The sequence below is a fragment of the Anser cygnoides genome, chromosome 9, assembly GCF_040182565.1.
Source record: "Anser cygnoides isolate HZ-2024a breed goose chromosome 9, Taihu_goose_T2T_genome, whole genome shotgun sequence".
In the NCBI taxonomy this organism is placed as follows: domain Eukaryota; kingdom Metazoa; phylum Chordata; class Aves; order Anseriformes; family Anatidae; genus Anser; species Anser cygnoides.
In genome coordinates this window covers 17,274,342-17,286,419 of record NC_089881.1, presented here as the reverse complement: position 1 = coordinate 17,286,419, position 12,078 = coordinate 17,274,342, and the positions used below count along the sequence as shown (strand labels likewise).

General features: G+C 66.3%; 1 protein-coding gene across 1 annotated transcript; it reads left to right on the top strand.

The window, feature by feature from the left end:
* The first annotated feature begins 3,030 nt into the window (after nucleotides 1–3,030).
* On the top strand, nucleotides 3,031–12,022 carry ECEL1 (endothelin converting enzyme like 1). Its single transcript, XM_048076647.2, has 18 exons — nucleotides 3,031–3,184; nucleotides 4,758–5,614; nucleotides 6,859–6,927; nucleotides 7,001–7,111; nucleotides 7,566–7,658; nucleotides 7,968–8,092; nucleotides 8,434–8,656; nucleotides 8,758–8,856; nucleotides 8,947–9,021; nucleotides 9,425–9,528; nucleotides 9,651–9,709; nucleotides 9,839–9,890; nucleotides 10,013–10,080; nucleotides 10,174–10,298; nucleotides 10,468–10,533; nucleotides 10,703–10,798; nucleotides 11,282–11,358; nucleotides 11,523–12,022. Exons 2-18 carry the CDS (start codon nucleotides 4,871–4,873, stop codon nucleotides 11,620–11,622), a joined length of 2,286 nt encoding a protein of 761 aa, XP_047932604.2. The 5' UTR covers nucleotides 3,031–3,184; nucleotides 4,758–4,870; the 3' UTR covers nucleotides 11,623–12,022.
* The last annotated feature ends 56 nt before the right edge of the window (nucleotides 12,023–12,078 follow it).

Below are 12,078 nucleotides of genomic sequence, written 5' to 3'. Positions count from 1 at the left end.
GGCTATTTCTTGGAAATTTCGCAGCATTCATTTCAGAGCAAATAAAAGCTGTCATTGCTGGAGAAATGATACTGATCGGGGTCTGAAAAGACAGCAAATTACCCGCCTGAAAATGCACCGCTGGAAAAAAATGCATATTAAACACACAAAAAGGCACTTTGCCATCAGCCGCGCTTCCCCCGCCGCTCCAGAATAACCACACTTTACATAATTCTCCCTCTCCACCTCCGAATTAATTTCGCAGACAGAGGCAGAGGCAACCCTGTAACAATAGCGGAGGGGGAGATGAGGAGCCGGTGGGGAGCGGGGCCGGGGGCTGCAGGGTGGTGGGGATGTGTCCAGCCTGGGGGGTGCAGCAGGGCTGGATAACGGGGTGCGAGGGCTGGGTCTGAGGGGGTCCGAGGGGTTTTGTGGGGACCAAAGGGGTTGGGGGACAGGGTTTGGGAGGATTGGGCAGTGGATGCGGGGTGGACGTGCCCAGCTCTGGGGTTGGGGGCATCATTCCCGTCCTCCTCCTTCGGCAGCTGGGATTGGGGTCACTTGGGATGGGGTTTGTGGGGGCAGTTCTCACCCCAGTGGGTATGTCTTGGGCCAAATGCTTCCAGCAGGGGACAAGCCCTCACCGTGCCATCACTAGGGTGAGCTTAGCACCACAGGTGGGGTACAAATCCTCAGCGTGGTGGGGACCCCCAGAACCCACACCCTGCCCTGCTCCCCCACCACAGGGACACGGAGGACCCACACTGGCTGACACCCCCAAACTCGCACCCCTCTAAGACCCCCCCAGGACCTTTCCGTACTGGGCAGGAGGACACCCATGGCTCATGCCTGGCACCGCCATCGGGGAGCGGGTGGCATTTTGGGGGTCCAGTGTTGGGGGCTTTGTCCAGCCAGGCGCTCAGCACCGAGGGGCTGGCAGAGGGGAGGGCGGGTGGTGGAGGTTGGCACCGCGCTGCTTTGCATTTTCAATGACAGACCCATGCCGGGTGCTCGGGAGAGTGGAAAAATCTTATTTGTCACCTGCTGGCGGTGCGCGGAGGCTCCCGCGCCGCGGCTAATCTCGGGGAAAATGAGGATGCCGGCGGGGTGGCCCGTGGGGCTGGCGAGGAGGGGGCTGCTGGGGGTCAGGGCTGGGGGCTGCAGGGTGGGCAGGACCTGGGGGGGGGGGTGTGTTCCCACCAGCCTGGCCCTGGCCGAACCTGGGTGCGTTGTCACCGGGGCACAGGGCACCGCCGCTGCCCTCAGGGCCGGGCAGTGCTTGTGGGTGTCCTGGAACAAACTCCCCGTGCCCCCACCAGCCCAGCCTGCCGATGCACAGCCCCTTTTTTCCTCTAGCCCAGCTTCATGAGCAGCCTCTTGCAGTGCCAGCTCCACAGGTTGGCATTGCCCACGCAGCCCCTCGGGGCACGTGGGACATTTGTACCGGAAAATCGCGCTTGGTGCAGGTGCTCTGACCTCCCGTGCCCACCCGCAGGTCCCCATCCCGTGTCTGCCGTACCCTGCCTCCCGGAGCTGCCAGCTCCCCTGGGACGCCGCAGCAACTCTGCGGCCGGCTCAGATTTATCCATTATTTTATATCCACACGCCTTTAATTTTTACAGCCCTGTTGGAGCAATACCCAGGGCTGTTAATAACACTGCCCCCCCCCCTTTTCCCGCACGCATCCATCATGCTTCCACCAAGGTAGGTCTGGGGGGGGGCCAGGAAAGCACAGGCAAGGGGATGCCATTGTGGTGGCACCCGGTGCTGTGCCCCCACCCTTCAGCTTCCCCCACCAATCTGGGCACCCCTCCACGAAGTGTCCTGGGGCTGGGTGCTCCTGCACCCTGCTGGTGATGCCCGGCTGCTCGACGTGCCCAAGATGGAGGCATCTGATGGGGTTCCCGGAGCCTGGTGTGTACCCGGGGAAAGGTTTGCTGCAACGCCATGAGGCTGTGCAAGTGTGTAGGGGTGCGTGTGTGTGTTGGGGTGTGTGTCAGTGTGCCAGGGCATGCCTGGCTGTAATGGGAGCTGTACGGCAACACTTGTTGGACACCGTGTGTGTGGCACAGCATGTGTGTGCCTGTACCGGGGTGTGTATCAGTGTGCACACGCGTGTGCACCAGTGCTAGTGCATGCCATCATGTGCCCAGGGCCAGCCCATGGTGCTCGCAGGACAGGACAGACCCAGTGGGTCCCACGCCAGCTGAGCCACCCATCCCCATGCCAAGCAGGATCCCCATGCCACGTGGTGCATGTAGCACATTACCCACACCACAAACTCCCATCCCAGCGCCCAGGAAGACCCAGGCCCCCTACCCAGCACCCAGGGCCATGTGGGATGGGGGTGCCAGGGTGCCCAGGAGCACAGCCAGCGGGATGGCCGAGCAGGGACGGGGTCCCTGGCTGCTGCGCGGGGCCGCCGTGGGCAGTGGGAGTTGATGGGTTATAAATCTCCTTGCTGGGCCCCCCCGTGGCAGAGCGGCTCACGATATATATGTTGGGGATTTATCTGCAATGCAGTTTAATATTCCCAGACCTTTGCGTGTGTGCGTGTGTACAAGTGTGCGTGGCCCCCTCCCCATGCCGCCCCATGCCACCCCCATGCCCACCCTCTCACCTGGAGCCTTCTGGGCTCCGTCTGTCTCCCATCTCCATCTCTCCCTCCCTTGCACCCACCCTGGCAGGACAGGATGAGCACCCTGGGGTGCCCGGGCACGGCTGGGGGGGGGGTCTGAGCGGCTGGGATGCGGCCAGCACAGCCCACCAGCCATGCCCACCCTTGCCCTTCCTGGGTGCCAGCCTGCCAGGGGGTGGCAGCAGGGTCCCCGGACGGCGGGTGCCAAGCTCGGTGGCACTGCCAGCCTTGTGCCAGCCCCCCCCCGGTGCAGGAGGTCCTGGGGACCCCCCCCCCCCTTCCTCCCTCCTTACCCTTCCTCCCCGCCGGCGGGGATGAGGTAAGGCTGGCGGGTGGCACAGGGCTGCTCCATTTGCATAATAATCTCGTTAATGGAGCCTGGCCTGCGGGAGAGCCGGGCTGGAGACGCCACCCCCTCCCCGCCCCGCTGCCTCCCTCCGGCCCCGCCGCTCCTCCAGCCGCGGCGCGGGGCGCGGAGCGGAGCGCGGGGCTCGCAGCCGGACGGGCACCGCCGGGCCGGCCCGCCAGCAGCCCCGGGCAGCCTGCTGACATCCCCCCGGCAAGCCGGTGAGCACCCCCGAGCACCCCCCGAGCACCCCCCCGAGCACCCCCGGGCAGCGTCCTCCCGAGCATCCCGGGCGGCATCCCCCGGGCGGCATCCCCCGGTGGCGTTTTCCCCGAGCGCAGCCGGGAGCAGCCCCCCCGGGTGGGTCGGTGAGCAGGAGCTGGGCACCCCCGAGCGCCCCCGGACATCCCGGGGAACATCCCCCGAGTGCCTCGGCGAGCAGCCCCGGGGAGCAGCCCGGGGAAGACTCCCCCCCCGAGCCCGGCGGGCAGCATCCCGCGAGCACCCCCCGAATAATCCAGGCGTTATTCCCGGGGAGCACTTCCCGAGCATCCCTCGAGCAACCCTCGAGCAGCCCCAGAGCACCGCGGGCAGCATCCCGCCGAGCATCCCCCGAGCATCCTGGGCAGTGCGCCCCGGGCACGCCCGAGCATCGCCCGAGCATCCCCCGAGCATCCCCCGAGCATCCTCCCAGCACCCTGGGGACCATCCCAGAGACCGTCCCCCGAGCAGCACTTGCAGCCCCCCCCCCCACCCCAGCACCCCCTCACCGTGCCCGCCACCCACCCCGCAAACTTTCCAGTGGCGGTGACGGCAGCGCGGCTGCTCTCCAGCACGGGCACCGTCAGGCTGCGGCACCGGGGCACAACTTCACCCAAGTTGCGGAGAGAGCGGGGTCTGCAGGGTGCTGGGGGGGGCAGGGGATGCTGCTGCAAGGATATCGCCCCCCCCCCCCTCCCCGAGCGGCTCTTTGTCCTCAGCGTGTCCTCCCCACACCTGCAAATCTGTGTGCTGATCTGTGCTGAGCAAGGACTGGGGGGGGCTCCTTTTGAAGCCCCCCCCCCCCCCCAATGCCTCCACCCTCTTCTCATGGACAGAGCCCCCCGCCCCAGAACAGCAACCGCTGGGCACCGGCTAGCAGAGAGGCGTTGGGGAGGGGGATTGGGGTAGGGGGGGTGCTGTGAGGTGTCCATAGGGGCCAGACCCCCCCCCCACACTGGAGCGAACTTTGTGCGTGCACACCGCGCTGCAACGCACTTGGACGCAACGCAATGCAACACGGCGCGCCGCGACCCACCCCAACCCAGTGCAACGCGGCACGGCGCAACACGGCGCGGGGCGAGACAGCACAACCCGGTGTGCAACAGCCCAAACCAACCCCGTGCAACGCCTTCTCCCCCCCCCAAAATCCCCAGGGACCCTCTTACCCACGCTGCTCACCCCACCTGGAGAGGCTGGGAGTCCCATGCCCCCCTCAGCCCATCAGGTGCGGTGTGGTGCTCCCCGGACCACCCCGGGCACCTGCTCAGAGTGGGTGCTGTGCCCACGTTGGGGGGATGGAGCATTGCCAGGGGCTGGGTGGGACTGTGCAGGTGGGACCCTGCCCCATCCCCAGGTGGGGGACCAAGGGACAGCCATGGGGTAGGGCTGCCACCAAGCTCCCAGCACCAACGCCACCAGTGCCACCAGCGGGGCGCACAGGCAGGGACGGCGACGTGGGCGATGATGACGGCAAGAAGCAATCCCCTTGCTCCTCCCCAAACACCCCTCAACCACCTCCTCTGCCTTTTCCAGGAGCAGCCTGACTCTGGGCACCTCCATCGCCTCCAGGATGAACCGGGGAGCACCGGCACCTGCCCCCCGCCTTCCCTGAGCCCCCCACCCCGTGCCTGCGGGCAGCCCCAGCCATGGAGAAGACCTACTCGCTGACGGCCCACTACGACGAGTTCCAGGAGGTGAAGTACGTGAGCCGGTACCAGAGCGGCACGCTGCCCAACGGCTTCGCCCTTCAGCTGGGCGCCGGGGCCAAGAAACGCGGCGGGGGGCTGCCGCGCTGGAGCCGCCGGGAGATCTGCCTGCTCTCAGGGCTGGTGTTCGCCGCCGGGCTCTGCGTCATCCTGACGTGCATGTTGGTCCTCAAATACCTGGCGGCCGAAGGGGACAGCTACTGCCTGGAGGGCTGCCAGGAGAAGAAGGCCTTCCTGCGGGCGTCCCGCTTCCTCAGCGCCAACATGGACGCCACCATCGACCCCTGCCAGGATTTCTACTCCTTCGCCTGCGGCGGGTGGCTCCGGCGGCACGGCATCCCCGAGGACAAGCTGGTGTACGGCACCATCGGGGCCATCGCTGAGCAGAACGAGGCCAAGCTGCGGGCGCTGCTGAGCCGCCCCGTGCGCCGGCGAGCCCCCGCCTCAGCCGAGAGGAAGGTGAAGGAGTTTTTCCGCTCCTGCCTGGACCGGGCTGAGATCGACCGCCTGGGCCCGCGGCCCATGCTGGAGGTGATCGGGGAGTGTGGAGGCTGGGACGCCTCGCCGGGCCGCGGGGACCTCAACGAGCTGCTCTACAAGACGCAGGGGGTCTACAGCGCCGCCGTGCTCTTCTCGCTCACCGTCAGCCTGGACGACAGGAACACCTCCCGCTACGTCATCCGGGTGAGGGCACCCTGACACCCCCCCCCCCCCCGTGGGACGTCACCCAGCCAGCACCCTGGGGCCAGGGTGGCACCTTTGGGGTGGGAAGGATGCGGGAGGGGAGGAGGTGGTGATGGGGTCCCCCCCTGTGCCATCAGCTGAGCCCCTCACCCCGGTGTCCTGGCTGCTGTCTGCACAGGATGGGGCAGCGCTGGCTCTGCAACGGGTGTCCATGGCTTTGTCAGCCATCCCCGCCACTGTCACCCATGTCTCTTGCCCTGTGGTGCCACCAGGGCATGGGGGGGGCTGCTTCTGGGTGGCCAAGCCTCGAGCACCCTGGGTGGGCACAGCGGGGGCGCAGCAGTGGCAGTGATGGGGACACTGGGGGGGGCACCAAGCGGGCATGGTAATGGCACAGCGGTGGGCACGGTGATGGCACGGTGGTGGGCAGAGAGGGGACACGGGGTGGGCACGGCAGGGGCATGGTGAGGGTGGCGGTGGCATGGTGGGGACAAGGTGTTGGGCACACTGCGGGGCATGAAGCCTCCTGGGTCCCTGTGAGTTGGTGGGGCTGTCACCAAGGGTTGTGGGGGTGTGTGTGTAAGTGTGAGCGTGCGAGCCAGGGGACAGAGCAGGAGGTCGCCTGTGCCGGAGGGGTGTGCGTGTGTACACTAGAGGGAGCGTGTGTCACGGAGAAAGGCTTTGGCTCCGACGGGTGTAACGGGGAAAGGTGCGGGTGTGCCAAGGGTGGGGTGCCACGGCGAGGTTTGGGGTGGAGGGGAGCGAGGTGGCTCCAACGCCTCGCATGTGGACGGTTTTACAGGTGTGTGACAGGTGTGCGCAGGGGGTGTGACAGGTTGTGTGCGTGCGTGCTGTGAGACGAGGCTGAAGGGTGTTTGGCGGGGGGGGGTACAGTGCGTTTGGTGAAAAGCGAGTGTGTGCGTGCACCATCGAGGGGTGTGCGAGAGAAGGGCTGTGGGGGGGTGTGTGTGCATGAATGGGGTGCTGGTGGGGTGTGACACGGGGCAGAAAAGGTGGAGATGCGTGCATGTGCGTGTGGGTTAAGGGGGGGGGGGGGTGTCTGTGTGGCACCGCTCATCCCCGTGCTCCCCGTGGAGCATCCTGCACACAGGAGTGGGACCGGCTATGGGGTGGGTGTGGGGCCACCATTTGGGGGAGGCGAGGGGGGGTGCACAGCCAGGACAGGGCTGGGGGTGCCCCTCTCCCCACCCTCTGCTCACCCCTTGGCCCCATCTCCCCCCCAGATTGACCAGGACGGGCTGACGCTGCCCGAGCGGACCCTCTACCTGGGGCAGGATGAGGAGAGTGAGAAGGTGAGGATTTTGGGGGGCTGGGGGGGCAGGGGGACAGCACAGGTGGCACTCACGGACCTGTCCCTTGGCACAGATCCTGGCTGCATACCGGGTCTTCATGGAGCGGCTGCTCACCCTCCTGGGGGCCGAGCACGTGGAGCAGAAGGCGCAGGAGATCCTCCAGCTGGAGCAGCACCTCGCCAACGTGAGGGGGGTGCCTGTCCCGGGCTTTGGGGTGCCCCTGCCTAGTCCTGGGGGATCCTATCCCTTGGTAACCTCCAATCCCAGCCCCTGAGGGACCTTCATGATCCCAAACTGTTAAGGACCCCATGGCAGGTCCCCAGGGACCCCCACCTCAACATCTTTGGGACACCCATGGGACAACCACTTGGGGACCCCCATTCCCCACCCTTGGGAACCCACTCCATGTCCTTGAGGACACCATGCCCAAATCTTGGGGAACCCCAATCCCAGGCTTGGGGGACCTCTATGCCCAGTCCTTAGTACTGCAGCTCCTTGGGGTCCTCATGCCCAAGCCCCACAGGGGATGTGGGCCAGCAGCCCCTCTTGCCCCGGTGCTGTGCCCATCCCTGTGCCACCCCTGGGGGACAGCAGGGAGGTGACAGCGGGGAGGTGACAGCCGTGCCCACCCCATGCAGATCACGGTGTCCGAGTACGACGACGTGCGGAGGGATGTCAGCACCATGTACCACAAAGTGACCCTGGGCGAGCTGCAGCGCATCACCCCCACGGTGCGTCCCCCTGCCCACCCCCTGCCACCCCCATCTCCCACCTGCCCTGCACCCCGTGCTTGTCCCTGTCCCGTGTCCCCAGGGCTGTCCTGCATCCTGTATAAGAAGCACAACCCCATTGTGCCATGCCCGTGTCCCTAGAAACATCCCCCACTGCCCCCCAGATAAATGTGCTCTGTATGGTGACGACTCCATCCTGTACTGCCCTGGGTGCTGGGGGCAGCACCAGGACCAGGCGTGACCCCATGGGAAGGGGAGGGGGGAGGCTGAAAGCCCGGTGACACGGGGGTGACGTGCCCACCCTGCCAGCTCAAGTGGAAGCGCTTGCTGGACCGCATCTTCCACGACAACTTCTCAGAGGACGAGGAGGTGGTGCTGCTGGCCACCGACTACATGCACAAGGTGTCCGACCTCATCCGCGTGACGCCCAGCAGGTGAGGGGGGCGGGCACCTCCGTGCCCAGCCTTGGAAGGGGGTGGCAATGGGGTGAGTATGGGGGGGGGAGCTGTGGAAGGACCCCCAAAACGCCCCACGAGGCCAGGCAGGGCATGGTGAGCCCTGGGGAAGCTCCTGGTGGAGGGCACCACCACGGTTCCCACCAAGCCCCCAGGTCCCCAGGCTGGAGATCACCAGACCCATCACCGTGCCTGCCGTGGGGACGTGCACGGTGCCACCACCCCATCCATCCCTGGGCCCCATGGGACACGGCCACCCCAAGCCTGGCACGAGCCAGGAGGTGCCCAGGAGGGGGCCTGATCCTGCCCCGCCTCGCCAGGATCCTCCACAACTACATGCTGTGGCGCATCGTGGTGGTGCTGAGCGAGCACCTCTCCACCCCGTTCCGCGACGCCATCCACGAGCTCTCCAAGGAGATGGAGGGCAACGAGAAGCAGCTGGAGCCAGGCAAGGTCTGCCTGAGCCAGGCCAACAAGCACTTCGGCATGGCCCTGGGCGCCCTCTTCGTCGAGGAGTACTTCTCCTCTGCCAGCAAGGCCAAGGTAGGCGCCCTCCTGTCCCCTTGCCAGGGTGCTCCCCTGCACCCCTGAGGGCTGGAGGGTGGCCAGGATGCGGTGGAAGCATCAGCGGTGCCCCACTGTAGGTGCAGCAGCTGGTGGAGGACATCAAATACATCCTGGACCAGCGCCTGGATGAGCTGGATTGGATGGATGAGGAGACACGGAGAGCGGCCAGGGCCAAGGTGGCAGCCCCCAGCGTGCGCCCCGGGCCTTGTCCCCGTGGGGGAACGGGGCACAGGGGACCCTGACCCCGCTGCCTGCTCTGCCCCCAGCTCCAGTACATGATGGTGATGATCGGGTACCCCGACTTCCTGCTGAAACCAGAGGCCATTGACAAGGAGTATGAGGCAAGGGGGGGCCGGAGCCATGTGGTGAGGGGGAGATGGGCCCTATGCCTCATTAGGGCTCCAGGTAGACCCCGGTGGGGACACACCACCCCAAAAGGAACCCAGGACACAAACCCACCGCAGCCATGCTGTCCCATCCCCATACTTCCCCCATCCTCAGCAAGGGCTGGGGGTGCCCCTACCCCTGATGGTCTGGGGTCTCCAAAGAGGTGATGGGGACACGGTGGCCCCTGCAGGCCCCTCACCTCAGGGTGAGGGGCCACATCCAGCCCCTGGCCACAACCCCATATCCTCTGTCCCCTTGCCTCATGGGGGTGGGAGGATGCCCCAGCGCTGCTCCCCAGACTCAGGGGGCTGGAGTATGGGGCCGGTGTCCCCCCCGACATGGCCGTGTGCCCCCCAGTTTGAGGTGGACGAGAAGACCTACTTCAAGAACATCCTCAACAGCATCGCCTTCAGCATCAGGCTCTCGGTGAAGAAGATCCGGCAGGAGGTGGACAAGTCCGCGTGGGTATTGCTTCACCTGGGGGGGGGGACGGGGACGGGGACATTGGGGTGCCCCTGGCTGTGTGAGGGGGTGGCGTTTCCCTGTCCCTCCGTGTCCCCAGCATTTCCATCTCTCCTTGCAGGTGGCTGCTGCCCCCCCAGGCGCTCAATGCCTACTACCTGCCCAACAAGAACCAGATGGGTGAGGCATTGCCTGAGGGGGGATGAATTTAGGGGGCACGATGTGGGGTCCCTTGGTGCCAGGGGATGCTGAGGGGGTGGGGTGGGGGCCGGGTTGTCCCCTCCCTGCAATGCTGTCCTGTGTCCCCAGTGTTCCCCGCTGGCATCCTGCAGCCGACCCTCTACGATCCCGAGTTCCCGCAGTGAGTGTGGGGCTGCTGGGGGGAACAGGGCTGGGTTCGGAGAAGGGGACAGGTCCTGGGGTGACCGTCACCCCTGCCAGCACCGTGTTCCCCCCCACACCTTTGTTGTCTCCCCCCCCCAGGTCTCTGAACTACGGTGGGATCGGCACCATCATCGGGCACGAGCTGACCCACGGCTACGATGACTGGGGTGAGTGACCCCCCCACCCTTCTGGGGGGATTGGGGGGGGGGGGTCCTGGGGACACTCGGGTCCCCCGGTATGATGGGTGGCGCTGCCTGCAGGGGGGCAGTACGACCGGCACGGGAACCTGGTGCACTGGTGGACGGAGACGTCCTACAGCAAGTTCCTGAAGAAGGCGCAGTGCATCGTCAACCTCTACGACAACTTCACCGTCTACAACCAGCGGGTGAGATCCTCCCCCCCCCCCCAGTGACAGAGGCCCAGAAACTCCTCACACCTCATCTGGGAACACCCTTGGGGCCCCAGATGGGGGAAACTGAGGCACAGCAGCCTTGGTGCCCCTGTGGGGACGGGGGGGCATCGCTGCTTACCCCGTGCTGCTCCTCTTTCGGCAGGTGAACGGCAAACACACGCTGGGGGAGAACATCGCTGACATGGGGGGGCTCAAGCTCGCCTACTACGTGAGTGTCCCCCACCCTGGGGTGTCACAGCCCCCGCAGGGCCACGGGGCTGCTGCGGATGCCACCAATACTGAGGGTGGCCCTGCCTGCTGGGGGACACGGGGCTTTTTTGGAGGGCCCCCCCCCCCCCCCCCCCCCAGCCATACTGTGGGCACCCCCTGTCCTCCAGGCCTACCAGAAGTGGGTGCGGGAGCACGGCCCCGAGCACCCCCTGCACCACCTGAAGTACACCCACGACCAACTCTTCTTCATCGCCTTCGCCCAGGTGAGCCGGTGCCCACGGCCAACAGCGGGTCCCAGACTGGGTCCTGGGCTCCGTGGGTGCCCCCGGTGCAGGGCTCGGCCCCGCAGGACCACACCAAGCAGTCCCTGTGCTCTTGGGAACCCTACAGTGACAGCCACGTGCCCCCCATTTCCTCTGGAGACCCCCCCCCCCCCCGATAACAAATGGATGTGTGGTTTGGCGGGGACCCCACAATCAGGCAGCCCACAGCCTCAGAAGACCCTACAATAACAAGAGTACCCGTTCAATAACAAACATGCCCCTAAGCTTTCCCAGCCCATCCATACCTCATATGTAGGCTTCTGGGAGACCCTACAACAACAAACACAACCAGGGCACCCCTGCCCTCACCCCCAGCAGCCAGAAGGGCCACCCCAGTGGGTGCCAAGGGCCCTGGGGGCCCCAGCAGGTGCCAGGACCCAGGGTCCCCCCCTGGTCTCACCCACGGGACCTTCCTCCCCCCAGAACTGGTGCATCAAGCGGCGATCCCAGTCCATCTACCTGCAGGTGCTAACGGACAAGCATGCCCCGGAGCACTACAGGTACTGGCCCCAAAATGGGGGCACGGCGGGCGCCAGCCCTCCTCGTGGCTGCCAGCTCGGGCGGGCAGGGCTGGGGGTGCTGGGGTGAGGGGCAGGGTCCTCAGCAGGCAGCCCCATCGTGGGGGTCCCCAGCTCTGAGCTGAGTCCCCCCACGGCCCCGGCAGGGTCCTGGGCAGTGTTTCACAGTTCGAGGAGTTTGGCCGTGTTTTCCACTGCCCCAAGAACTCGCCCATGAACCCGGCGCACAAGTGCTCGGTGTGGTGAGGCCGCTGTCCCTGTGGGCTGGCACCCTCCTGGTCCCTATCCCTGCCCGGGTGCCACCTTCTGCCTGCCCCCCCTCCAGGCAGCGGGGGCACCCCCAAAATAGGCACCTGTTGTAGGGGGTGCCAAGGCAGAGGAGACACCTGGGGGTGGGGTATGAGCTCCCCACCCACAGGACCCTCTCGTCCACCTCCCCAAAACCCTTCCCCACATCCAGCTGCTCAGGGCAGGGAGGGTGACCCAGAGGTGCTGCGGGGCTGCCCGGTGCCAAAAGCCCCCCGCCCGGTGCTCGTCCCTGTGCCAGCCCCGTCCCGTCCCCATCAGCCCCACCACCAGGGTGGGCTGGGGGCTGGGGCGATGCCAGCCTGCCCGGGGGCGCGGGGACATGGACACGCGCTGTATTTTTCGCTGCTGTTTCTGGTCAATAAAGCACTGGATATGCCAGGAGTGCACGGGGCC

Excerpts from the sequence above, each read along its gene's own strand:
- ECEL1 (XM_048076647.2), top strand. The coding sequence starts at position 4,871 with ATGGAGAAGACCTACTCGCTGACGGCCCACTACGACGAGTTCCAGGAG. Across the intron at positions 8,857-8,946 it reads GGAGAGCGGCCAGGGCCAAG|CTCCAGTACATGATGGTGAT; the intron begins GTGGCAGCCCCC and ends CTCTGCCCCCAG. Across the intron at positions 10,799-11,281 it reads TCTTCATCGCCTTCGCCCAG|AACTGGTGCATCAAGCGGCG; the intron begins GTGAGCCGGTGC and ends TCCTCCCCCCAG.